The following is a 27,016-nucleotide window of genomic DNA, read 5'->3' on the forward strand; positions in this document are numbered from 1 at the left end:
ACGATGAAGCCGGCCTCGGCCCTGCAGCCTTGATCGTGTGTGGCGCGCGGGACCGTCTCGTGCCGCCGGCGGGAGGGCACGCCACGGCGCTGGGGAGCACGCGGTGGCCGGCGGCGCGGACCAGCTGGACGTCGGCCGCCGGCCGCCCGCACCCTATTTCCTGCCGAGACATGGACCTTTTCCTTCTGTCTTTCCAGGCCGCTCGCTAGCGGCTGCGAGCACGACGACGACGCCAGCACGTGATGCACGCGTGCCGCCGCTAGCAGCTAATCCACAGCTCCAGCGCGGTACATATTTGCCGTGCACGCCGTCGAAACTAGAAACCTCTGCGAAGTTGATGGACCTACTCGACGCCCTAACAACTTAACAAGTTTAAGAACTCCAGCGCATTTTACTCATCTTTATTTTTAGAGAAAACCACGGCAGGCAAGGAGGCGCCTGAACTATTTCATATTAATGCGAAGTTGTTGCAAACAAAGATTTGCAAAGAGGGGTAAACAGGAGAGATTACAGCGCAGCTAGATTCGCCCACCACAATAAGGCTGCAGCTTCATCAGCCCTAGTGTTGGGTCAATCTCGCAAGTGCAACCAGCAGGTTCGACGACGAGCGGCACGTGCTCGGCTTTCATTTAGGCTAAGCAACCTGCACAAGTTGCAGGAAGGATTACTTTCGGTAGCGGTCTTTCTTGTATAGCTGTATCTGTATGAATGGGATGGAAAAATTATGTAGAGTTATTGATTAAATACTAAAGTTTGTCACAACCGAACATAGATAAGTATTTATATGAACAGACTATAACGAGCTTTTTTTTTCCCCAAATGATGCAGGAGAACAGATTATAAATTAAAGAGTAAATATAAGCAATTCTGATTAGCTATGGATCCTAAATTTTTTAATAAATTTGTAACACTTACTATCTCTTAAAATTATTACGTCATGCAAGAGCATGGATTGGTATACTAGTTCATGAAATTCCAACGTCAATTGAATTGGCGGAACGCTAGCACAGGAAGGCCTGGTTATCGGAGCATGAGCGCTTTCTGGCGCCGGCGATGAACGTCCGGTGCAGCTACCTAGCCGGCGAGATCCAATTCAGGAAAGGAAGAAACAACATTAGACTGGCCTGTTGACCCTACAAAAAGAAAAATCATGCCAGCGTGGACTCAACACAAGTGCCACGGTGGTAAGACAAAGTGGCGACAAAAGAAGACAAAACCACAGTCCAGTTTGCGCTGTTCAGGATTTTAGGGAACCAAAGGAGATAGCTAGAAAAAAAAGTTTAACCTTTCAAGGAAACGAAGGTACTGCCCGACCCAAAATATAAGTCGTTTAGATTTGAACAAGGTTAGGAGAATGCGTGAAGGAAAAGAGCCCATTTACTAGAAAACGGGAACAAAGTGCTGAAGTAAGTAACTAAAAAGTTGATCACTAAACACGCACAAAGTAAGAGACAGTCACAGACCGAGATGGATCTTAGTAATGCATGATTGTATCATGTTGATGTAATTGTTTAAGATTAAACAAAATTCCCTTACTGAAGAAAAAAAAACAATCGGAGTCACTTGCGTGGGGAAGTTTCAGCCTTTCAGGTGCTACCACCCCTCTGACAACAATCTCAAAACGCCAGAGGCGGGACAACAATTTCTCCATAGTCTCTAACAGTTAAACCAATAGACAGTTGCCATGCACATCACAAGCTAAATTGGATAAAAGTATCATATCCATTTCTCAGGCTTGAAATCTCAGCAAGCGGTAGGTGGGACCAATGAAACATTGGCATGCACATCAGGAAGATGGAGCACATATGCACTACGAATCTTGGCTTGTCACTGCCACATCTTCTTGGCTAGAAGGTGCCTCAGGAATACTGGCGGAGGAGCCTTGTTTCCTTTCTGCCTGTAGCGAACGACACAGGGATTCAAGCTTCTCCTTTTGATTTTTCAACTTTTCTATTTGCTTCTTTGTTAGCTCACGCTGCAGAGGCATCATAAATGGGTCAAAATTAGCAACTAGAATGGTGGTTTTTAGAACATGGTACAGGAGGTCAATGTGCAGAGCTAAAAAGGCAGTGTGGTATAGCTATCGAAAGCTCTGGTCTCTAACTCCAATTTAGCACAATTAGCTTTTGTGATGCACTCATTACCTCTTCAATGAGCTTTACGAGAGCGATATCTGAGTTCTCACATTTTCCCTTCAGAAATTCATTCTCCTTCTTCAGATTCTTTATCACCGAGATCATCTGATGCAAAAGATCACACGAGACTTACTTCAGCAAACAAACAACTGTTGACTAATAAAGCAGATATAATGATATTGAGCATTAACCAACACAAGCTGCAGAGCATACCTTTTCCATCTCCTGCTTGTATGTTTCAAAGACTTCATTGCTTTTTGACAGGGCATCCTGCAAAAAAAGGAATAAACAAAAAAAATTGAAGTGCTTTTTTTTTGGGTCCCTGGAATTTAACTTTCATCTACAAGGACAAAAATGGCTACCACTAAAGCAGGTAAAGGTGCAAGACTATTTTCACAAGTTTCATTGGGTTTCATCTCTATCCTACCCCAACTTGATTGGGACCAAAGCTATTTGTTGTTGTAGCCATCTACTGGGGACCATTATGTATGCTCTGGCCATTTGGAACCTGGAGATGGTCTTATAACTTCTAAGTAAATGTACCTGAAACTGCTGAAATCTTTCTCCATCAGAAGCTAGTTGCAACCGCAGGTTCTTCTCAGTAGTCATAAGCTGAGAAACTTGCTCAGCATATAACTGCATTTGGGTATGTTCCTGAGCAGCCTTCTCTTGATGCTGTTGAAGTTTCAGATCCGCAAGCTCAAGTTCCAGCATCTTCTCTTTCAACTATACAAGTCATAACAAGTTAACCAAAAGCACGGCAAATAGCATTTAGAACTACCCTTAAATCATGGTTGTACAAATATCAATGAGACCCAGAGATCTATTAATATGGCATAAATAGCATACCTGGTGAGCATATTTCTGCTGAGTAATGTTATATTGATCAGCAAGATCTTTGAGTTTACTTCTCAACCTACAAAACCAACAACTGTCAATATACCTGACTAGAAATGTCAAAAGGGACTTCAACTAATAAACTTGCTAACAAAACCAACTAATGAAACTCCTAACGTTCAAGACATGCATAAGATTATCATCTTACAGATTGTTCTCTTCTAGCTGAGCAATGCATTCATTTTTCTGCTCCTCAAGCTTGACACTCACATCCTACAAAGATATTGTGAATATCTGATAAATAAGAGCTAAAAAGTAGACATACTATCAAAAGAATGAAGAAACTTGTATATATTTATCCTAGACAATAATCAGAAGAAGCTGTCAACCTTTATGGCATTATTGAATTTGTCAGACAATTCCATACGCATGTTCTGCCCCTCTGTCGACACCCTTTGGCACTCTTCCTAAGTAAAAGATACTAAAATGGTATAACAACTGAACAAAAGTGCAAAAACCTTTATAATAATTGATTCAAAGTTCAGATACGCTGAAAATACCTTCAGCATTTTGTTTTGACGCTGAAACTCCCTACAAAGAGATTCTAGTTTTTCTTTGACTGCAATGGCTGCAAGGGCCCAAATGTAACGTGAAAATGTTAGGTTCAAATACAAAGTAATAACATGGACACAGATTATCTATGATGATAAGAAATTAAGAAGTTTCAAATAACACTACTTTCTTATAGCATGGACACGGAGGAACATCCATCTGACCAAAGAACACATGTTTTGTCGATGAAGATTTAAAGGAGAATCAGAAAGGGAGGTATGCATTACTTTCAACTGTATATTTGTATAACAATCACAGATTCACATTACAAACCTGCATCCCTTTCTGCCACCACTTTGTGGTATTGCTGGGCAAGTTCAAACAGCTCTCTGTCCTTCTCGAGCTTACTACGCTTCACGACCTTGCGTTTCGGCTCACCACTCTCCTACAAAAGCAAGCAAATCAGCCCCATTTTGCAAAGACCAATCCTTCATATAAATGCTGATGAGATACTATGAAATAAGAAGTCTCAGCATCAACAACCTTTTGTTTTTGAGCAGTTGGAGATGCTTCTTGTTCAGCTGCACAGCTCTGCTTCAAGGATTCTTCAGCGTCTGTAAAAAGAATCACAAAACATGGTAAATTTCAAATTTCGCTCGGTGATGGAAAACACACTTGATTATAATGTTTACTGTTCAGAAATAACTTAGGTCAGGAAGCTCATGGTGAAAAAGAGAAGTTCGAAAGAGAAAGAGCTAAGAAGGGATCACCTCTTGCAGCATTGCCAGATCCATGCTCCCCTAGAGCGCGTTCCGGCTCCGCAGCGGCGTGCAGAGAGAGTGCCTCCAAGGCTTCGGCAGCGGCCGAGGAGGCATCCTCGACAGTTGGGGCGGGGAGAGAGGGATCGCCTAGGGTTTCCCTACCGCCTGGGCTGGTGGCTGCAGGGCGACCGGAGTCGAGAGTGACATGTGGTGGATCCTCCGAGGTGGGCGCAGGGGATGGAGGAGAGGCCGTGCACGCGCCCGAGCTCTCCACGAAGCCATCAGGGAGAGAGTCGGCCTCCGGGAGGCGTGTCGCCGGCGAGCCTTCCATTGTGCGTTAGCCGCTGCGCTGCACTCGAATTCCCGTTGGGAAAATTGGCTCTGTAGCACCGAAAGAGCATCGTTTTCAGAAAACAATGGCGGACCAGGATTAGAACTTAGGGTAGTCCTATTCAATTCTTCAATATGTGATTCGGTATAATCCAATACACAATGCAGTATACAAGCGCAAAATTTGCCGAGAAAATTTGGTACACATATAAATACTAGCCTAGGTTATTCGCTTTTCTCTTCCCCATGGCCATGAAAGTGTCAGCGCTGACATATTCACTTACATTGGAGAAAATATCACCCTCAATGAAGGCGACTTAACAATCATTCAATAGCTTTGATGGACTGAATAGCACCAAATTAAATGATTCTGATTTGTAATGTACATATATTCACCTGAGGCGGAACTAATTTACAAACAAAATGGACCATCCACTCATCCAGTATCTTGACATGTTACTGAACCAGTACAGTAATAACTAAGCCATGCTTGATATGAGAGAGGGGTGAAATTTGAGCTCACCGCCTCTTGATATGAGGGAGGCGGTGCAGCGGGGGTCGCCGGAGGTGAACAAGCCGAGGCGCAGCGGACGGAGACGGCGGATCGACGACCGGTCGCGGCAAATCCCAGTGGAAACCCTAGAGTACGGTTTTGCTTGCGGGTTGCAACGGCAGGGCAAGTGGTGCGCAGGGGCCGGCGGCACGGGAGTGTGAGGAAGCCCGACGGCGGCGCGTGGCGTGGGCAGGCGCGGAGCACGACGGGTCGGCGGTGGAGCACCGCGAGGCCGGCGGCGCGAACGGCGAACGCGCACGCGCGGGGGTTCGGGGGAAGTCGGGAGAACCGGAGAAAACAGGGGGGAGTCAGGTGAGGAAGACAAAAGCTTATTGGGCCGTTTGATGCCTTTTTTTGTTTTTTTTTTGCGGAAGACAAAAACAGGGGGGATGCTTTAGTTGTAGAGATTTGGGCCTCCGTATGCCAACTACTAAAATAAATTTTGGTTCAAATTCTAGAGTAAATTATTACTACCATTTTGAAGTTCGGTCAAATTCGGGACTCTGTATGCCAACTAGTAAGATCATATTAAGCTTGATCAAAATTATACAAAAGAAGTATCAGTATTTATTATACTAAATAAATATTATTAGATCTATACTTTTTTATAATATACTATATCCGTCTCAAATTATAATTTATTTTAGTTTTTCTACATATATATATTCTGCTATGCATCTAGATGTACATTATGATTAGATACATAGAAAAATCAGGTACATAGCAAAAACTATGTATCTAAAAAAGTCAAAATAAATTGTAATTTAAGATGGAGCAAGTACTGATTTGGTGTTGTACATGTTGATAATATTAGCTATAAATTTTGTTAATTTTAATAAAGTTTACCTTGTAAAAAACTAAAATAACTTGCTCTTTTAGATTGGATAGAAGCATATATGTAATTTGTAGTTTGCTCATGTTACCTTGAAAACAGAGGCGACCAGTAGGAGGAGCAATGGTCAATATTTGATTTTAAAAATCGCATCAGAATAAAACTATACATTTTGTATTCTTGAATAATTAACAGAGGAAGATAAGCATGCAGCGCATGGACAGCACGTTCACTGAAGCCAATTCTTTGAGTTGCCACGGCCCATTTGTCAATTCGGATCCGTTTTATCACACGCCCTTCGAGACACAGGTCCGTACACACACAAAGATCATGCGCAGTTTGTGCAGTGCCAGCACACTGTTGGAGCAAGCGGATTTCTGTGACCCTTTGGGTGTGTGTTTGTTTGCCATTAGAGCCCTCTAAAATCTTTAGAGTGCTTCCCTCTCTAAAGAATCGCAATCTTAGATGCCGAATTAGAGGGCTGTTAGATGCCGGACCTTTAAAGTTTAGATATTTCGAATTTTAGAGGGGTGAAACGAACACACCCTTTGTCTCTGCGCAGCCGCAAGAAACCCAAACCCAACGTCACTTTACAAAAAGCACGTGGCCAATCGGGTCACCGTGGCCCATCGGGTTTGAAGCTGTTTCAGTTTATCCTACGGTTGGTTCCAAAAAAGATGTTGATGCTTGAGTGGTATTATTCCTCTCCTCACAAATTATTCCTCCCGGCGGTCAAACGTGGTCCATTTTTAACTTTGTATAAAATTTATTTAGACTAAGGAAATATGTTTATCTCTATCTCTATTATTACTGAAGTAAGCAATAATTTTTTGTCAATTGCAATTATAATCGGAACCTGGGTAATCACTGCACGTTTTAGTTTTAATCGGAGTCTTAATCAAAACTTGTTTTATACTTCGAGTTCCATCAAGCACATGTCCCTCGTGCGCCACCTTTACATAAGTGGATACAGTGGGTTCTACCAACTAAGGGCCTGTTCGTTTCTCACCCTCTAAACTTTAGACTCATCACATCAAAGAGAATCTTGCTATTTAGAAGTATTAAATAAAATCTATTTATAAAATTTTTTGCACAGCTGTGTGCTAATTCGCGAGACAAATTTAATGAGCCTAATTAATCCATAATTTGTCACAGTGATGCTACAGTAATTATTCGCTAATCATGGACTAATATACCTCATTAGATTCGTTTCGCGAATTAGCACTAGGGTTCTGCAATTAGTTTTGTAATTAGATTTTATTTAATACTTCTAAATGATAAGATTCTCTTTGATGTGACCCCTCTAAACTTTAGGTACCCGAAAACGAACACACCCTAAATCTCGCGTAGGTAGGTACGAAACCGATGAGATGGAAATATACTACTTCAAAGCTAGCATGCGAGCACTAAATGACAACCGGTGCTTAGTGATGCACGAGAACTTCAAGTAGGGGTATCTCGTGCTTGCGAGGGGAGCCGTGCGATAATTTATATATTATTCTTTGCTGTAGCAATACGCGTGCATATTTGCTAGTATTTTATAAGTGTACGGATTTTTTTTACAAAATACAGTATAAATATAGACACTCACAAATAAATGTGCTGAGTTAGTACTGAAATCAGATAGATATGTTTTCTTTTCGGAAAGAGCCTCAGCTCAGCTACGCTGAGTTCACAAAACCATTTATGCGTGTGTGGAGTGTACGGGCGCGCGGACGTGGCCGTGTACGGCGTGAGCCTGTCGGGCGGGTTCAACGTGCCGGGGACGGAGACCCCGGCGGGGAGGCGCGTGACGGCGGCTGGCGCGTCGGGCGTGGTGGCATGCAGGAGCGACCAGGCGCCCGGCGGATACTTCAAGCAGCGGTGCCCCAAGACCCTGACATGGAGCAGCGACGCGGTGGACGTGGAGCAGCTCGGCGTCGCGCCCGGCGAGCTCAAGGTCACCTTCTGCCCGAAGACCATGGTTACACGTGCTGCCGGCGACGAGCCGGCGGAGCTCGCCCGCGCCGTCGTCCTCGCCGACTCCTAGCTTGCCGGCGGCGAGCAATTATACGTGTGTTCCTCGCATGTGGATTGTGGTCACGGTAGGCTTGGGTTGCCGTGTGTCGTGTCGTCCGGCTGTGTACGTGCCAACGGAATAACGCGTGCGCGCGTATGCGTACTTGCGTACGCATACGTACGTCCGCGTCCACCGTATCAGTGTACTGTTTATGTACGCATACATCAGCTTATAGGGTATGTGTTGGCTCATGACCTCAAAGCAGCCAAGTCAAATTTTGTATACGGCCAAAATCAGGGCAATAAAGACAAAATTTAGCGAAACTATCGATGTTTGGATTGGCACCAAGCCAGTGATACCAAATTCATTCGTATGGAATAGGGACGGAGCTATAGCTTGCTGTCGTCGTGAGCTGACAACAAAGGATTTTAGAAAGCTCAATGTAAAATACTGTTCAAGTACTGTATCCAAGGTTAATAACACCAGTAAAAAAAAAAGTCTGACACCGGTGAATCAGGATGCCAGCTTCGCCCCCTGGTGTGGATGACATTTGGGCCGTACATGTCGTTGATGTTTTAGATTTCAAAACGGATTACGAAATTTGTAGAGTTGATTGCAAAGAATAACTTGGCGCAAACGGATTACGAATTGGATCCATAGGTTAGGAGAAATAATCACTTGTAGATGGATCACCATTCCGTGCATCTATTATATCATTCTAAAATTACGTGGCATTACACGAGATCGTCTATAACGTATCGTCAACATACTATATAACATACCAATCAATGTAGAGTTCTTATATTAAAGAGACACACGGTGGGTATGGGATTTGTTGGAAATTTTGACAAATTGGCCAGAAACTTATGCGTGTTTCAGTTGATTCAACTGGCGTATATATTTTTGCGAGTTTTGTTGGGGTTCTATCTCTTCGTGGGCTGCTTCTAAACGGGCCTCGAAGCAAGGCAGCCCGGACGATGGTTTGTGCCTTGGGCTGGGCTGAGATTTGATCACAGCCCATCCCTCCCCGTCAAAGATTCCTTTTTCGCATGTGAAAGCAACCCAATCAGAAAAAAGAGCCGTTTGAACCAGCTCGGCCGAAAGGCGCCCGCGGAAAGGACACCGCCACGCGCCCCCCGCCGCAGGATCCCATCTGAACGGCTCGGATCTCCGCGCCCCGCGGCCCGGAACATTCTAGAACCCCACTCCCACGCGCTGACGGGCCCTTGCCCCCCTATAAAATCTCCCTCCCCCGCGTCCGTCTCTCCCCCTCTCGAAACCCTAGTCCCGCTCCACCCCCCGCCGCCACAGCTCCCCGTCTCGCTCCCACCTCCGGCCCTCGCGAAGCGCCTCCTCGACCGCCGGGAGTGAGAAGAGATGGCGGGGAAGGGCGACGGGCCGGCGATCGGCATCGACCTCGGCACCACCTACTCGTGCGTCGGTGTGTGGCAGCACGACCGCGTCGAGATCATCGCCAACGACCAGGGGAACCGCACCACACCCTCGTACGTCGCCTTCACCGACTCCGAGCGCCTCATCGGAGATGCCGCCAAGAACCAGGTCGCCATGAACCCCATCAACACCGTCTTTGGTGAGCACATCTTCGATCCCCCTCGCTACTTACTCGCCCCCAGCTCAGATCTGCTTTGTTTGACGTGACTAGTCCTTCGATCTGGTCGGTCTCTAGCGGATTTGCTGGATCTGCGTTAGTGCTAGATTTGTTTATGGTGTGTGTCCTGTTGGAGCTTGGATGGTTGCTCAGATCCAATCGAGTTGTCGCTGCGTTTTAGCTTGGATCCAACATAGTTCTATTTATTCTGGTTTGACTAGATCTGGTCACTAGTAGTGTCTTAAGCTTATACGGTCTGTTATTTGTGATCGATGTCTGTTCTATATGACTTGGTGTCACCTGTTTGGTCAGATGCCGTGGATTTTTTAGTACATGACATGAACACATATAACCTGTTTTTTCAGTAGATCTTGATCAATTCGTTTGTCATCTGCTGCTCATTATTTTAGATCTGTTAAATATTTGAGTTTCCATGTAACATTTTATCTTGAGCTCGGGAAGTCCAGTTCTGTGTAGCTAGGTACTTTGCTTTACACAATTGTCCTTGATGTTTAGCTTCAATGTTATAAGCTGCCAGTTACCTTCATACGTTGTTGTTTACAAGTGTTACTTGAGAATATGTCTTGTCTTGATGATTTTTGTCCTGCACCGGCTAAGACTGCCTGTGTTACATATACCACTGTTTTATAAAGCTTTTGATCAGATGTTCCTAGAGTAGCATTTTATTTGCCAATTCCTGAGCTGGCAGATTCATGATGAAACAATTACCCCAAGCGCTTTATCCACTGATTCAAGTGTGATGGAAAGCTATGTTGTTGCAGCTTTTGTGGTTTTCAATCTGAAACATCTGCCGTTCAAGCATTACATCTCTTTCCAGTTTTTTTATTATGTTGTACTAGCATTTTCTCCTTACAGTCACGCCAAAGTAAATCAACTTTACTAGAATATATGATATTTTGGATTTTTGGTGTTAAGTGTTCCCTTTTTTTATAAGAGTGTTCTCTTTTGTTTTTAAGTAATGGGAGAAGTGATGAGATTATATCCACACGAGATATCTGCATCCATTGTGATGATCACTTCATGCACTACCATCTGATCTCTCATTGTTGATTCCAACCTTTTGTCTTCATTATAAACTTTTGAACTTGTTTAGAAAATATCAACAGAAACTGTTCACAACATTAGCTGTGTGGTTGCCACCTCTGCATATCAAGCAATCCTATCAGCCTATTTTGATTAAAAAAGCTGTGATAGTATTTGTGGCTCTGATCTTTGAATTGTTACAGTGAAAGGCTTAGTAGAATCTTTGGTCTTTTTATCAATTATAATGGGAGAAGTGATATGATCTTTGTTTGTTTTGCAATTTTTCCGCACTATAAACTTATTTGTGATTTGTATATTTGATTTGAAAAGTTTGCAGAAATATTTTGAAAATCTTGTACCCTGGTTTTAGTTTTATGTGCAGTCTGTGATGCAAGAATTCCCATTTCATGAATAACCATGATTATTAAAATGAAAATCACCATCTTTCGGCTGAGATTGCACAAAGTTTAAGCTGCCATCTCTTTAGATCCATGCTGCTTGTTCTTTGTATAGTTATTGCAGTCAATGCCATTTGGTATCTGATGCCCAGTCTTTTTTTGTGATTGTGTGTCTCGAAACATGGCATAAAACAAGGGGGAACGGATCTTGCGACACTGGTTGCTCATTTATGAGCTTCCTGTTACTATATGCCCGTTTACATTGTTTGTTCTTGCTGATGTATGATTGTTTAGTTAGGGTTGGTGTGCATTATGTGTTGTCTGAGTATGATTGTTTGATAACATTATTTTTGTGAAGTATACATTCTTACTGAAGAATTGACATCTGCTTGTTGGTGTACATTTTTTATGTATGATCTATTTTCTTTTGAGCAGTCTCTGACAGAATTGTTCTCATGCAGATGCCAAGCGTCTCATCGGCAGGAGGTTCACTGATGCTTCTGTCCAGAGCGATATCAAGCTCTGGCCCTTCAAGGTCATCTCTGGTCCTGGGGAGAAGCCCATGATTGTTGTCCAGCACAAGGGTGAGGAGAAGCAGTTTGCTGCAGAGGAGATCTCCTCCATGGTTCTGATCAAGATGCGTGAGATTGCTGAAGCTTACCTTGGCAGCACTATCAAGAACGCTGTTGTCACAGTTCCTGCCTACTTCAACGACTCACAGAGGCAGGCCACCAAGGATGCTGGGGTGATTGCTGGCCTCAATGTGCTGCGTATCATCAATGAGCCGACTGCTGCCGCTATTGCCTATGGTCTTGATAAGAAGGCTACCAGTGTTGGTGAGAAGAATGTCCTCATCTTTGACCTTGGTGGTGGTACTTTTGATGTCTCCCTCCTCACCATTGAGGAAGGTATCTTTGAGGTCAAGGCCACAGCTGGTGACACCCATCTTGGTGGTGAGGACTTTGACAACAGAATGGTCAACCACTTCGTCCAGGAGTTTAAGAGGAAGAATAAGAAGGACATCACTGGCAACCCGAGGGCTCTCAGGAGGCTGAGGACAGCCTGTGAGAGGGCGAAGAGGACTCTGTCTTCCACTGCTCAGACCACCATTGAGATTGACTCGCTGTACGAGGGCATCGACTTCTACTCCACCATCACCCGTGCCAGATTTGAGGAGCTCAACATGGATCTGTTCAGGAAGTGCATGGAGCCTGTTGAGAAGTGCCTGAGGGATGCCAAGATGGACAAGAGCACTGTGCACGATGTTGTTCTTGTTGGTGGTTCTACTAGGATTCCCAGAGTGCAGCAGTTGCTTCAGGACTTCTTCAACGGCAAGGAGCTTTGCAAGAACATCAACCCTGATGAGGCCGTTGCCTATGGTGCTGCTGTCCAGGCTGCCATCCTGAGCGGTGAGGGCAACGAGAAGGTGCAGGACCTGCTTCTGTTGGACGTCACCCCTCTGTCCCTTGGTCTGGAGACTGCTGGAGGTGTGATGACTGTGCTAATCCCGAGGAACACCACCATCCCCACCAAGAAGGAGCAGGTGTTCTCCACCTACTCGGACAACCAGCCTGGTGTCTTGATCCAGGTGTACGAGGGTGAGAGGACCAGGACCCGCGACAACAACCTCCTGGGCAAGTTCGAGCTCTCCGGCATCCCCCCTGCTCCCCGTGGTGTCCCCCAGATCACTGTCTGCTTTGACATCGACGCGAACGGCATCCTGAACGTCTCTGCTGAGGACAAGACCACCGGCCAGAAGAACAAGATCACCATCACCAATGACAAGGGCCGTCTGTCCAAGGAGGAGATTGAGAAGATGGTGCAGGACGCGGAGAAGTACAAGTCGGAGGATGAGGAGCACAAGAAGAAGGTGGAGTCTAAGAACTCGCTGGAGAACTACGCCTACAACATGCGCAACACCATCCGCGATGAGAAGATCGCCTCCAAGCTTGCCGCCGACGACAAGAAGAAGATCGAGGACGCTATCGACGCGGCCATCAGCTGGCTGGACGCCAACCAGCTGGCTGAGGCGGATGAGTTCGAGGACAAGATGAAGGAGCTGGAGAGCCTGTGCAACCCCATCATTGCCAAGATGTACCAGGGCGCGGGAGCGGACATGGGCGGCGCCGCCGGCATGGACGAGGACGCGCCTGCGGGCAGCGGCGGCCCGGGCCCCAAGATCGAGGAGGTCGACTAAGCGGCTCGCCGTCGTGTCGTCGTCTGCGGTGGCTAGCATTATCCTGCTGCTGCGAGTTATCGTTTTCTGCTGCGTCGAACTTAATTATGGTTGGTTGGTTGGGTCAGTCGGTCGGAACTTTGTGGTGGTAATTTTTGGACCTCGTGATGGTCTGTAGCGTCTGTCGGTAAACAATGTTATCTCGGTGGCTTGACTGGTTGATCAAGCGTTAAGTAATACGGTATTATTCGGTATCTCTGTTTTGTCCGTGCTGTTTTGCTCGTTCGGTTTTTTGTTTTCCTTAGCAAATGGTCTCCTGCTGCTATGTTTTTTGCTGTTAGTCTCTGGCCGCGCCAAACTTGACGTGGATTCTCGTCGGACGGTCAGGACGTCGGTTGCTCGGTGCGGTGCCGCGTCGCGTCGGCCAAGAGGGGCCCAGGCTCGCGGCTCGCTCGGCGCCGCGCTTTTCCTTGGCCTCGAAGCATGCGACGAGGCCGGCAAGGCTGCGCCGGTCGCTGGGCGCTTCCACTGGACGACGGCGAGGCTGGCCGCCCGCCTGCTCGGGTCGGCCTGCGCTTTCCTTTCCCTGGGCGGCCGCCGCTTTAGCCGAATCAGCCCAGGCACCCGCCAAAGCCGCGGCGCCTCGGTGTTCGCGTCACGACAAGCCGAGCCGGCGAGCCCCGTGCCGTCCTGTTGCCATCAGAATCTCCCGGCCTCGGCCGCCGCCGCATCGCGCGTCACATGGGCCGCGCGACGCCGCAGGCCTTTGCCATCTTTGACCGCGCTTATATAAATCCGACCTGGAGGGGCGAGGAGTCTTCAGGGCCAAGACACTCGCGCTGCCGGCTGAGAAGGCGCGCCGCCGTGGCCGCCGGCCGGCGTCTGAGTGCTCGCTGACGCCGCCCCCTGAGGTCTCGGCTTTGCTTGATGTGATGTTGCCTTTGGTCGCTCAGCTCGCCGTTTCCTCAACCACGTATAAAATGAAACATCATTTGTTTTCCTTGAAAAGATACGAGGGTAGAAGGGAACGGATCGGCGGCAAGGGTCACCGCACAGATGTCTGATGGGTTCCTCGCAAAAAAAAAGAAAGAAAAAAAAGGTCGGTTTGTGGGCCCTGGCCCAGTAGGCATCTTAACACTGGCCCTGTAGGCGTGCTATATGTTTCTTACAAATCGTTCAATCATCACCGCTCCCCCTTTGCTCACACATTTTCAGTCTTTTATTACGCTTATTTAGATCCGTTTGGCACGGCTCGAACCGGCTTCAGCGTTAGTACCGTAGCAGCGAGTTACTATGAATAATGCCAGCTCAGGCATATTTTAGGCCTGGTTTACGCATGATTTTTGCATCTAGTTGATAGAATGATCCCTTCCCCTCGCACTTGCTCAACTCTGTCCAACCAGCTGTTTCTCAACCGCTCGTCGCCTATAGAATGATTTTTGCTTACAACTCTCCCTTGTTTGATCTTTGACGGACCATGCAAAAAGCAGCAACTAATCTAATGAATATGAGCCAAATTCTCCCTGCATAATCGCGTAAGCATCAAGTACGTCCGTACACGTACACGAATATAATTCTACGGTCCTCCTACCATGCTACCACCTCGGGGGTGGCCCCCAGCGAACAAACACCGGGTCGTCAAGCTCAGGCAGTCAGGCAGCGGGCAGACCAGACCAGCTCGCTTTCACTTTGTTTTTCGCTTTCGGAGGTGTATAAATACAGGGCACCAGCACAGGGGGGGGCCTTCACCTTCATCTCATCGCCCCGTCCCTCGTTTCCAGTTTCCTTGCGCCCGATCCCATTCCATTGCGTGCTGGAGCCCTCCTCGCTTTCGCTGGTGGCGCCGTCCATGTCTCCTCCTCCTGCACACTGATTGATCGAGCCCGGCCTCCTCAGTTCCCTCTTCCTCTCTCTCTCTCTCTCTCCTACTGTTAGCTACCTAGCTAGGGTTTGCCCATTGCCCTTCTCCTTTTTTGAGCCATCACCTTTTACTCTCTCTCTCTCTCTCTCTCTCTCTCTCTCTCGTGACCCATGACACATCCTTCCCCACTAGCGCTCTAGCCATCCTCATCAGCACCCTCTCATCCTCTCTCTGTCTCTCTGGTCTCTACCTCTGTCTCTCTTAGCTTGCATACTGTTCCTGCTCGATCGTTCTCTCTTAGCAGCTAAGGAAGGCCACATAAATTATAAAAGGAACCACTTTGAGGGCAGGCCTAAGGAAAGTTGCGGTTTCCCTTCTTCTTCTTCTTCTTCGTTCTGAGCCTTCTCCCTCAAAGAGTCACGGTCACTGTGAAAGGAAGAGGGCAAGAGGTTCTTCTTCTTCGCTCTCGAAGTCTCGATCGATCATCATGGTGTTCTCCTCGCTGCCGATCTTCCTAGACCCTCCCAATTGGGGTCAGGTAATTGATTCACCCTATTGCTTGTGCTCTTCTAGTTCAACAACTTACTTTTAATTTCATCATATATGTGTGCACAAGCATGATAGATGAACTGGTGCATGTTTTTTTGTATCTCTGTTTCTTTTATTCTTTTTTGGGGTGAATCATGGGGTTTTAGATATCAACCTCTCACTTTTTGTTGATTGATGATCCAATTTTGTTTACTGGCTTTGTTCATGCCCAAACTGAGGGTAGACGCAAAGAGAAGGGCATGATTCTAGGCATGTTCTTGAATATACCGTGCTTTGGATTTCAGCCTTTGTTAATTTAATTCGCTCCTTTTATTCGCTATGCAGATGCAGATGCAGCAGCAGCAGCCACCACTCCAGTGTCTCCTCGGCGGCGGCGGCGGGAGCGACCACCACCACCTGATGCCTCCGCCGTCCGGCCTGGCGCCGCTGCCGGGCGGCCCCGCTGACACGGCGGCGAGCGCTCCGGCGGGCGGCAACTCGTCCACCTCGATGCAGACTGCTGCGGGGGTGGCGGCGGCGGGGGCGCAGCCGCGGCCGGTCGTGTCGATGGCGGAGCGCGCCCGGCTGGCGCGCGTGCCGCTCCCGGAGCCCGGCACGCTGCGGTGCCCGCGCTGCGACTCCACCAACACCAAGTTCTGCTACTTCAACAACTACTCGCTCTCGCAGCCGCGCCACTTCTGCAAGGCGTGCCGCCGCTACTGGACCCGCGGCGGCGCGCTCCGCAACGTGCCCGTCGGCGGCGGCTGCCGCCGCAACACCAAGCGCTCCAGCAAGAAGTCGTCCCGCGGCGGCCAGGGCGGCGGCGCGGGCGCCACCGCGGCCACGTCCTCCTCATCCACCACCTCCACCACGGCCACCTCCACCACGACCACGAGCGCCGCCATGGCGGCGGCCGAGGCCATCGCCAGCATGCAGGCGCAGCTGCCCCACCTCGGTCTCCCGCCCGCCGCGGCCGCCGCCGCCCTGGAGGCGTCGCTGGAGGGCTACCACCACTACCTGCCGCTCCAGATGCAGCCGCAGTTCCTACAGCAAGCTGGCCTGCACGGGTACCATTTCGCCGACGACGGCAGCGGCGTCCTCGCCGACGGGTTCCCGAGGGGAGTCGTCGCCTCGGGGCTGCTCGCGCAGCTCGCCGCGGTGAAGATGGAGGAGCACAGCAGCGGGGGTGGCGGAGGTGCCGTCGCGGCGCATGAGCAGTCGTACTGGCCCGGCAGCACCGGCGGCGGTAGCGGGTGGCCGGCAGAGTTCCTGTCAGGGTTCAGCTCGTCGTCTTCGGGGAATGTGTTGTGAGTTGCATGTGGCCGTCCAGCTTGGGATGCATGGGGGCCATGCATGGATTCTACTGAAGCTGGACAAGCTCACCCTTAAATTAGTTCTAGGGTTTATGTGGTTTGGAAACTTGATCAGAGTTGTGTTCTTCACCGATTAGGATGGTGATCATCGATCATGAGTTGGGGTTTTACATGTTTTTTTTCTCATTTTAAGAGTTTCAAGCTGGTTAATGTCGTGTAGTTGGTAGTGTTGCATGTAGTGGGAGGTGCATGTGTTAACTCATGGAGGTGATATGTGTCAAGTTACTTAACTATACTATGTTTAATTACAATGGGAAGTTGGTCATGGTTGTACTAGTGCGAGTTCAAAATTTCAAATGTGTTTGGATTTTTCTTGTTGATTGAAATGTCATGGAATGATTGATGTACGAGCATATGCGGCAATGGCCTTGTGTTGGAAATTTGATCAATGTGATGTTTTGGTGATCAAGTCTACGGATTTTGTTTTTACAATCTTAATTTGATGAAATTTCTCTCCATATGCCACCTCATGAAACAAATTAAGCCTCTTAGTTTGAGCACCCGGAAAAAGGACAATCGAAACAATTACCTTTGAGCATAAATGGTTATGTCTTCGCATTCAAATTTGAAAACGTTATACCTTAGAGATTAATAGTTCACACTTGATTACTATCAAAATTAAATCTTAATTCAATAAACTTCGCTCCATCAACCACCTTGTAAAAGAATGAATTCCCCTTAGTTTTGTTAACCTCTATCGAACAACCAAAAATTAATATTACGGGAATGATTCATGAATGGATATGTTCTCACATTCAAATTTGAGAATTTGTTGTCTTGGTGGTTGCGACCACATATTCAAATTTTCGTATAAATTGAGTCTTAATTCCATGAAACTCTCGTTCCATCAACTCTTGAAACACAGAATTCCGTTCCATCAACTCTTGAAACTCAGAATTCCCTTAGTTCCGCATCGAGAGAATGTTGAAAACATAATAGTAATAAGACGTGAGACAGACGAATTGCATATGTACTATTCATCGAAGTGTTAAGTCAAAAGAAACTTTCTGACGAGCCAATCAAGTTATGATGCTAAGCATGAATAATTTTAGATGATAAAGAAATTTTCAGCTGGGCTGATGCTCTATAAAGGTTTTAATGTGGGAAGGACTAACACTATAATTAAAACAATCTAGCAAAACTTACCAAGTTTAAGGTTACCTAAAGTTAACTACTCATCGTGCTTTGTGCAGAATCCATCAAGACCATTCATTCTTAAGTTTAATTTGAATATTTAGTCTTAGCATTCTAGATTCTCTTGCTAGTGGTATAAATATATATACAAGTAGAGTACCTCCAATGATCTGGCTATGCTACAGTACTCCGAGTGCTGCTGAGCAAGTCTCTGAGTATCTGTTCACTATGCTAGTATGCTACACAATCTGTTCCAGGTACAGGTGGTATAAAGCACCCGATCACATGATTAGCAGCTAATGTTTACTCCTAAGATCCCAATAAACTAGCTATGATGCCTCTACTGTTCCTCGTGATCTTCACCTCCTAGTTATTTATGTCCCTAAAATCCTTTCTTGATGTTGGTGATGATGACTAGCTATGATCTCAGTCCTATCAGATTAAACAATTCATCAGATCAAAATGCAGAGAGAGAGAGAGAGAGAGAGAGAGAGAGAGGATGGCATCTCATTCAAGGCTGTGTGATCGATCAGCTAGCTGCTGTAAGCAATTCCTTTGCTGCAAGATCTGACACCTGCTGCCTATAGAAAGCAAGAACCAAAAACCCGTTTCTAGCTTGTTTGAGAGAGACGGTGTGTAAACGAGAGAGAAAGCTGGGGAGAGAGAATGGGACATGGAAGCACTTTATGTGGGGAGTGTGCTGCCAAGATCTCCATGTCTCGCTCTTCAGATAATGCTGGTACAGTTAACCATTATGTTAATACAATGCCATGTACCTCCATTTGATGGGACCGAGCAGGAGACCATGTTCTTGCTGCAGCCTCTAGAATGTAGAACGAAGAACTGCACACAATGCAAACTACAAGTCTAAAAGCAGTCAATGTCAGTGCGTGCTGCCGGCCGGCGACGAACTGATCGTCCAAACTCGAAAACAAGATGGCATGCACTCCAAAAGAAGATGCATACATGCTATATACTCCTTTCGTATCAAATTATAAGTCGTTTTGGCAAATATAGATGTATAATTTTATTATGTATCTAGACATAATTGTATATTTAGATGCATAATAAAATCTATATATCTAGATTTGTCAAAACAACCGACAATAATTTTGGAACGGAGGGAATAGAATGTATAGAAATATAAATGCCGATGTGCCATGGCCGATCGGTCGAGGAGGGGACATGCATGAAATTCCGGGCACTCGATGAGGGTGAGGTCAGGCGATTGAGCTAGGAATACTGCTTTTCGCATCAAATGATGGTGGCGTCGATGATCGGATCTCACACCAATCAGGTAGCTGGTCGATCACTGACCGGCCTGCAGTACTGCGCTACTGGACCCTAATTGGTATTTGCAAAGGTAGTGTATGGTGTAGAGACAGGCAGGGATGGCTTAACAGAATCATCACTCGCTTTGGGCCATGTTTGGTAGGAGATGCAAAGGCGATGCAGGGAATGATTCTCTTTTGCTTGCTTATGCAAACATGAACATGATTGCATTTGCTTGAAATCAGCTTTCAGCTAAGCACCTGCATGAGATACTGATTTCAAAACATGTGCTGACAAAAATTTATGCATCCAACAGTTTACAACGGGGAAAGATTATGCTAAAACAAAACCTAACCTTACTTAAGCTGTGTGCAGGCGAGTGATGGAGCTGCAGTCACCATCAGAGGGAATCTGGTGTGCTTTGAGAGATCTGCTTTTGCAAACTCCAATGCAGTCTAGCCACCCTCCCCTCCCATCTCTCTTCTCCTGGGGTGAGGAGGAGGAGGAGGAGGGCAGGTCCAGGGAATAAAGCGGCTGGCCCAAGCCTATGCAAGATATCACATCAAAGAAAGAGAAAGAGGTTAGCCCCTGCTCCCCCAGGCCCACGGCCCTATCCGCCTACACGGATCACACACAATGATGGCTACCTGCATCAGCAGCAGCAGATGTGTTGGAAGGGACAACGTGCTGACAAAAGCTGTAGGCTGGAAGTTTGCTAACTCAGGTGCACATGCTTTGGACTACAGTAGTACTGCCTTGGGTACTTGCAGTGCTGCCGCTTGCATTGATAGGTTTAGATCACCGAGATCCACTCACTCTGAGGTCTGAACAAACCATGGTAAGCACTCCATTTCAGGCCAAGCTTCAGATGCAGTGAGTTTTCTCCAGGAATTCACACAAGCAGATCAATCCTGGACCAAAAACTTTTGGATCCACAATTTTTTAGGGTCCACAATGACTAGGAGTCCCTGAAATCCTGGGATAATTTTAAGACCAATTCGATCTCCTTAGTTAGCCTCGTGGTGGTCTAGAGGCTCAACCTTCTTCCTTGCCCATGCATAAGCCAGTCAAAAAAGGAGCTAGGCAACAGGACACCGAGACCAAATAGAAGCCTAGGCCAGAGCTATTGCAGCATGCATGCAAGGGGATCGAGCGCGGACTCCGATGCATACCGGCCGATGACTGCGGCTGTCAGACAGGGAGAGATGCCTGCCCGCGACAAAACAAAAAGCGCAGCCAGCGAGCAATCCGTTCGATCTTTCTTTACGCATTCTCTCTCTCTCTCTCTCTCCAAAACTTCCCTTGCTCGTCTCTTTCGTTCATGTGCAGATGTGCTCGTCAGTCTCGCTCTGAAGAATCTGAAGCGTAGTTTCAAAAAAAAAAAATCTGAAGCGAGGCGATCTGGTCCAGCCAGTCTTGTAAAGCAGCGGCAGCGGCAGCTTCAGCTTCAAGTTTTGCATCTCCTCGATCAGATGGCGGTGTCGCCATGTGACGGCCTATGTGGTGTGCTCTCGGCCTCTTTGCGAGCGTGTTTGCTGGTGTCAGAAATCCAGAGAAGCGATGGCATGTAGTAGTGGTAACCTAGGCGCCAGGACCCAGCAGCAGTGCTTTTGACCCTATGGAGAAGAGGGACTCCCGTACCGTACTGCTCTCGATCCGCATGCATGACTCTTATATTAGCTTGGAAAACTTCAGGGGAGATGTTTGATAGATATTCATAGATGAAACCATTCATAAAATTGTTTAAATTGTCCACTTTTATAATTTTATTATTGTCTTTTTTCTAGGGGAGGGGAGGGGGGGGGGGGGCGGGGGTGTTAGGGTCTGCTTGGCTTGGTGCCCAAATTTTGGTCACCATTTTGTTTTGCTATCAAAATTCGTCATGGTAGCCCTCTGCTTTGGCTGCCTTAGTTCACTTGAGTGGCCAAAGTTGGCCTAAATCTTGGTCATCAATTTGGTGAAAGAGTCTATTAACCCGTGCTCCTGCACATGCTAATTAGAATTAATATAAAAATAAAGCTTATAGCTAGTAATTATAATTATCTATCTTATGCCCTATTTTATCTATTAAATATTCTAACACATACTTTAAAATACATATTTATCATTATCTAGTTGTAATAAATTTTATTTTGCATTACACCTCCAAGTATGTTTGATATATTTGCACTACTAAAAAAGAGTTTTCAGAAGCAGGTAAAAACATATTTTTAGGGGCGGGTGCGGTACCCGCCCCTACTTCTCACAGCTAGAAATGCTATTTTAAAGGCGGGCACATTACCCGCCCCTAAAAATAATTTCTAGGTGTGGATCATGCCATAACCCGCACCTACAAATCAATTTTCAAAAAATAATTTTTTTCCAAAACAGCAAAATAAAAAAATATTGCAGCCAACCAGTCACCACCACAAGCCCATGTACTATCGAGCTACAATTTATTTGACGAAATATGCACACTTGCATCATCCGAAATTCGAACCGCATACCTCAAGCCTCGCGTGTGCCTTCCTCTCCACCACACTACACAATCACTTATAAAATTGATTTGTTTAAGCAGGTGACGCCATCATCTAGGGGCGGGTGATGCCAAAACCCGGCCCTAAAATGTTTTTCTACTTTATTCTGAAAATTCATTTAAATCTTTACATATAGCAAAATAAATAAAAAAGTGAAACTTCTATATTATGGTTATCGTAAACTGTAGATAAAAAGATATGCCAAGTATATTTTAGTGTATATAAAGCTTAAGATTGTGGAAACCTCAAAGTATGACTTGAGTTCTATGAGATACTATATAGTCATAGCTATTAGACAACTTATAATATTTTTTTTGACTGTAAAATCATCTTAAATGAAAATATTTTCAACTATAAAATTGTAGGTCTCATCAATCTCTATAATTTTGATATAAAGTTTGACTTCATCCGAGATCATATGAAAAAGTTATATTTTTTTACGTGGGACTGTTTATAGGGGCGGGTCATGCTATCACCCGTCCATAGAAATACATTTTTAGGGGCGGGTCTAGTACTTCTATATAAATAATAACATAAATGATAACATAAATAATATATTAATAATGATAGAAATAGTAATATATAATTCTATATCGATGCACTTTAAAATTTTGTTATAATTATATAATTTAGATTCAGATTTAAGGGTTATTTAATTTCTAATAATGATATAATTGGATAATTTATATGTAAATTTAGGATGTTATTTGCGTTATTTTTATAATGGCATAGGTGCATAATTTACATGAATATTACGGGGTTACTTTAGTTTTTTTTATGGCAGAGATAGGTAATTTAGATACATATTTAGGGGTTACTTTTAATTTATTTTTATAATGGCATAGGTGGGTAATTTACATGAATATTACAGGGTTACTTTAGTTTTTTTGTGGCAGAGATAGGTAATTTAGATACATGTTTAGAGGTTACTTTTAGTCTATTTTTATAATGGCAAAGGTGGATAATTTATTAGGAAAGATAACAGATTCAATGACTACCAGTATTAGAGATGTTAGATTGATGACCGGACGTTTCTGATTTTTATAAGAATTTCTAGAATTTCTCTATTTTTCTATAGTGTCCATCTAATATCTTAGGCGGCTTCACATAGAGGCTTCAAAAGGATTATCCAATTAGTAACAGTAAGATTATTCTTGCTGCTGAAATTTTTCATGCCCCTCATGAAAGAACGATTTCTACTAGCGGAGGTAGGGGTGTTTGTCGGGGTGAGCCGACCCCGACGATTTTTGTAATTGCAATAGAAAATTACTATTATCAACAATAATAATCCCTATCTAGCATTCATATTAGACAGATGACCCCGGTCATCTCCAAGGCTATCTCCGCCCTTTTGGTTAGTGTGGGAATGATAGGCTTAAAAAAGATCCAACTCTCAACAAATCCCGGTGCACAAATTTTGAAGATAAATAGTCATGTGCCTCCCCTGATTTTTGCGGCGATTACCTATTTACCTCCACTACCTAAAGAAATCTTTACAAAATATACTATATGAAGAGAATACAAATGTACTAAATTGTTGTTCTCCGAATCATATGATCTATAGTATCTTTTGGAGTGCCCACTTTTTTATTCGTACTATGTCCATTGTTCCTGCACCAATTGTGTGGGGCCCTATTTTCAATAAACCTATCTTCATTTCCAAATCTTTGATTCCTTAGTGCCTCTTGTGTAAACATTGGTTTCAAATAAAGGACCTGATACTATTCTCGATCAAACAAATTCAGTAAGGGCATGGATCATCATCTTCACGCTGTATTAGAACTTTGCTTTCTTTTTCAGCGAGAAGTGGTGTGTACATGAATACATGATGTCAATTTCACCTTATAGTAGAACAAAAAATGTATACCTGAGTTTTGTACTCAACTATAGCACTAAGGAACTGTAGTGGCATACAAAGAAAAATTCACTGCTGTACAGTAAATTATTACATGATCGAATCAAGATAACTCTACTTTGCATACTCGATAGAACAAATCAAACCCATTTTGATGCTCATAGACATTAATAACAACAGGAGATGTTCAAGATCTATCAAAGATTCAGCCGCAATCGGGCATAGGAATGAAGCCACCGTGATGAGAATAGTGATAGACATGAGGAATTCCAAGATGGCTCCAGTTCTGGCTCAAAAACATGGCTTGGATCGCCAACAAGGACCTGCTCATTGATCTCTACATTGGCTCGCTTTACGGCTCATTTTCTTCTGGCTCGGGACATTGGCTCAAGTGCGCCTCAGCCCTCAGATCATCGAACACTTGGCCTGGCTCGCCTTTGCCTCATGGTTCGTGTTGGCTTGCGGCTTTTGGCTCGACGTGTGACCGGACAGTTCACAGCTTTGGCTCGTAGTGTGACCTGATGGCTTGGGGCACCTGCTGTAAATCCACAAATTTGTAGGGTTGGAATACACATCTCTGGATACCTCGACCTAGAGCTCTACCAAACATGCTTCAAATTTCCTGGTGCATAAAGATGGGCGTGGGTGCTTCACGGAGCGACCCTAGAACTATCCATCGATCCATTTAAGGATGGAAGGAGCACCGCTCTAACCATTTCTTCCTAAGCCACCTGCGTGGATGCTTCAGTGGTTCTCGTGGATCGAACCATTTATTAATCATATTACGGCAGTTAATGTGCGGATGAAACTTCACGATCTATTCATATTACAGCAGCAGGAACGACAACTATTATGCAGTTTAGAAATTCTATATGCTACTTACTGCTGTTCCTATACACATATTTTAGCTAGCTAAACAATCTGAAGAGACTACCATCAAAGTTAAAGTCCATTCCTAATTCTTGAAAAACCATCTGAATAACAATGCTAGTCAGCAAACTTCCCATTTGACCCTATTGCTGTTGGTTAATGAACTCCAAGGCCGCTAGCACCCTGCGCAGCAGCAATAATCGGCTTCAGCTTCATTTCATGCTCCTGAAAGACGTCGCTAGTGATGGCGGGAGAGGGGGCACAAGATACTGCATAAATAGACAGGACATCAGAAAAGCATTGTGTAAACATTAACAAGGATAATGGAAAATAAACATCTGTGGCTATGCAGACACACATTATCCTATCAATTGGCCAGAGATAATGATCTGATAAATTGATATTACCCTGTCAGTCAATTGGCCAGACACACATTACACAACAGCCTTCATATAGATATTTTCAATCCCAGCCCAAATGCTAAGATACAAGTTAATGTCCCTTGTCTTTGAACTCACGCTCTCACAGAAATCAAATATATTACTTTCATTACAGAAGTAAGTGACATAGCTTTGAATAGAACACAGTAAGTGTAGTATATTTAGACTCGACTTTTTAAGCAAAAGATGCACACGGAATAGAATCAAGGATGAAGCATCATGCCTTTGAGTTTATTTTAAATCTTTGATAAAAAAAGGTTAAACAAAGAGCTTCTCCAATTTATTTGGAAGTCCACAGGGACACCCTGAGGTATTTGACCAACAACCTCCTTCATTTTCAGAGATCCCACCCAAAAAAAGAACGATAAAACTTTGACATTGGCTTATATTTAACATTACAGTAACCATTCATTTTTAGGGAAGCATCAAAAGTAACTGAAGCATTGTGTCATCCAAAATAGAAGTATTGAAGACCGCTCTTTCAGTAGGATAGAGAAGCGATATCATTCCAAGTATAGTACTGGATATAGGTACTAGACACAGCAAACAAGTGGCGACTGGAATGTTTAGAGATCCAGCATATTCAATTTCCCATAACCCCATAAATGATCTCAAAATATTTCACAAATTATTATCTTAAGCACGTCATTCTTATGAATCAGGTAGCTCGACGAAATCCTCAATCACTTCCATGCAACATTTTGATAAACCTATCAAAGTTGGATTGAAATCGGATCTGAAAATATTTTTCTATTCCAAATCATACAAAATTGAGAACTGGAAAGAGAGTGTACCCAAGGCCTGCATCCAATCTTGCAAGCATACCAGTGCTTCCATAGTGGTAGCCCGTGAAGGAAGATCATCCGGATTAACTCTTTCCTAGCACTTCTTGACTGAATCTCTCGTTGTCCAAGAAAACTCCTTCAGGAGATATGACAGTTGACCTAAGCTGACGGGCTATACTTGTTACACTTTTCCTAACCTTGCATCTCTTCAAATAAGTGAACTTGTTCAACTTCCGGAGCCTTGGTATTGTGGTCTACTCCTTCAAGTACTGGAGTATTGGTTGGCTGACGAGTTCTCTTCCGCTTTCTACTACTACTTGACTGCGCTTCTCCAACTCCGTGTGGCACATCCATTATCTGCACAAACATAAAACATTATCAAAAGAAATAAAGCATACTAACAGTTTGGCATGGACAAAGAGATGTTATAAGGCACCATGCTAAATAAAAAACTATACAGTGAGGCACACTCATTGTTCTGCCTATCTACTTTCTACTTATGTCTAAATGTCCCATAGAAAATGGGCAATATAAAAAATGCTACGAATACAAAGCAAAGAGCAGATTATATCTAAACTCCAATTGCATCTTGTAACTAAAATAACCCCAATTACTCATGCAATTCCTAACCCATGGAATTATTGCTCCTAGCATAAAGGCTCACACTTGCTCTGCATTCTGCAGTTCCCATCCATCGTTCTGAGCTTGTGAGATATGGACACCAGCCTAGCTATTAGCTCAGCTGCTCAGGCTGGAATATTCATTAGGAAATTGACTACACGCTACAGGCCGGAAATTAAATAGTTGTTGGTGAACTAACGAACCAGCACATGCTACAGAGGTCAGGATCCATCAATTCAACAATTACCGTCGGGGATGACGCGGGGCAAGAAGGGGATGGCCTTCCAGGCTTGGGACCAGCCGGGGTCGCAGTGGCACTAGTAGTTGGGCACGTCGGGGATCAGCTTCGGCAGCTTGGTGCAGCTGCCCTTGCCGTAGTTGGCTGCGTCGCAGATCGAGGCGGCGGCCACGTCGCAGCTCCGTTCCTTTTCCGTCTGGAGCTGCTCCAACTGTTACTCGGCAGCGGCGGGCAGCAAGTGCGGATGTGTGTGCAGGATCTGCGAGAGGAGCTGCCCCGGAAGATCGAGGCGGCGGC

At 45.2% G+C, this 27,016-nt stretch overlaps 3 protein-coding genes and 4 non-coding genes across 7 annotated transcripts; 6 read left to right on the forward strand and 1 right to left on the reverse strand.

The window, feature by feature from the left end:
• Nucleotides 1-1,468: 1,468 nt before the first annotated feature.
• On the reverse strand, nt 1,469-5,496 carry LOC112888038 (alpha-taxilin). The gene is made up of 12 exons (XM_025954370.1): nt 5,139-5,496; nt 4,295-4,666; nt 4,068-4,138; nt 3,858-3,969; nt 3,533-3,600; nt 3,362-3,439; nt 3,181-3,245; nt 2,985-3,051; nt 2,679-2,861; nt 2,349-2,405; nt 2,145-2,240; nt 1,469-1,975 (listed from the first exon to the last, which is right to left on the reverse strand). Exons 2-12 carry the CDS (start codon nt 4,614-4,616, stop codon nt 1,811-1,813), a joined length of 1,284 nt encoding a protein of 427 aa, XP_025810155.1. The 5' UTR covers nt 4,617-4,666; nt 5,139-5,496; the 3' UTR covers nt 1,469-1,810.
• A 3,764-nt stretch (nt 5,497-9,260) lies between these two features.
• Nucleotides 9,261-13,489, forward strand: LOC112888055 (probable mediator of RNA polymerase II transcription subunit 37c). The gene is made up of 2 exons (XM_025954392.1): nt 9,261-9,590; nt 11,512-13,489. The coding sequence occupies exons 1-2, from the start codon at nt 9,377-9,379 to the stop codon at nt 13,245-13,247; spliced, it is 1,950 nt and encodes a 649-aa protein (XP_025810177.1). The 5' UTR covers nt 9,261-9,376; the 3' UTR covers nt 13,248-13,489.
• LOC112888194 lies at nt 10,313-10,418 on the forward strand. Its single transcript, XR_003227737.1, has one exon. It is a non-coding gene; the product is annotated as a small nucleolar RNA Z194 (small nucleolar RNA).
• On the forward strand, nt 10,590-10,671 carry LOC112888244. The gene has a single exon (XR_003227781.1). It is a non-coding gene; the product is annotated as a small nucleolar RNA Z195/SNORD33/SNORD32 family (small nucleolar RNA).
• Nucleotides 11,030-11,113, forward strand: LOC112888245. The gene has a single exon (XR_003227782.1). It is a non-coding gene; the product is annotated as a small nucleolar RNA Z196/R39/R59 family (small nucleolar RNA).
• Nucleotides 11,176-11,315, forward strand: LOC112888197. Its single transcript, XR_003227740.1, has one exon. It is a non-coding gene; the product is annotated as a small nucleolar RNA F1/F2/snoR5a (small nucleolar RNA).
• A 1,507-nt stretch (nt 13,490-14,996) lies between the features above and the next one.
• Nucleotides 14,997-17,264, forward strand: LOC112886527 (dof zinc finger protein DOF2.2-like). The gene is made up of 2 exons (XM_025952450.1): nt 14,997-15,625; nt 15,961-17,264. The coding sequence occupies exons 1-2, from the start codon at nt 15,575-15,577 to the stop codon at nt 16,924-16,926; spliced, it is 1,017 nt and encodes a 338-aa protein (XP_025808235.1). The 5' UTR covers nt 14,997-15,574; the 3' UTR covers nt 16,927-17,264.
• The last annotated feature ends 9,752 nt before the right edge of the window (nt 17,265-27,016 follow it).

This window comes from Panicum hallii, chromosome 3 (assembly GCF_002211085.1).
Source record: "Panicum hallii strain FIL2 chromosome 3, PHallii_v3.1, whole genome shotgun sequence".
In the NCBI taxonomy this organism is placed as follows: domain Eukaryota; kingdom Viridiplantae; phylum Streptophyta; class Magnoliopsida; order Poales; family Poaceae; genus Panicum; species Panicum hallii.

Coding starts and splice junctions, on each gene's coding strand:
- LOC112888038 (XM_025954370.1), bottom strand. CDS start 4,616: ATGGAAGGCTCGCCGGCGACACGCCTCCCGGAGGCCGACTCTCTCCCT. Junction 3,601..3,857: donor GGTGGCAGAAAGGGATGCAG/GTTTGTAATGTG, acceptor GGGCCCTTGCAG/CCATTGCAGTCAAAGAAAAA. Junction 3,052..3,180: donor CAGCTAGAAGAGAACAATCT/GTAAGATGATAA, acceptor TTGGTTTTGTAG/GTTGAGAAGTAAACTCAAAG.
- LOC112888055 (XM_025954392.1), top strand. CDS start 9,377: ATGGCGGGGAAGGGCGACGGGCCGGCGATCGGCATCGACCTCGGCACC. Junction 9,591..11,511: donor CCCCATCAACACCGTCTTTG/GTGAGCACATCT, acceptor GTTCTCATGCAG/ATGCCAAGCGTCTCATCGGC.
- LOC112886527 (XM_025952450.1), top strand. CDS start 15,575: ATGGTGTTCTCCTCGCTGCCGATCTTCCTAGACCCTCCCAATTGGGGT. Junction 15,626..15,960: donor ACCCTCCCAATTGGGGTCAG/GTAATTGATTCA, acceptor TTCGCTATGCAG/ATGCAGATGCAGCAGCAGCA.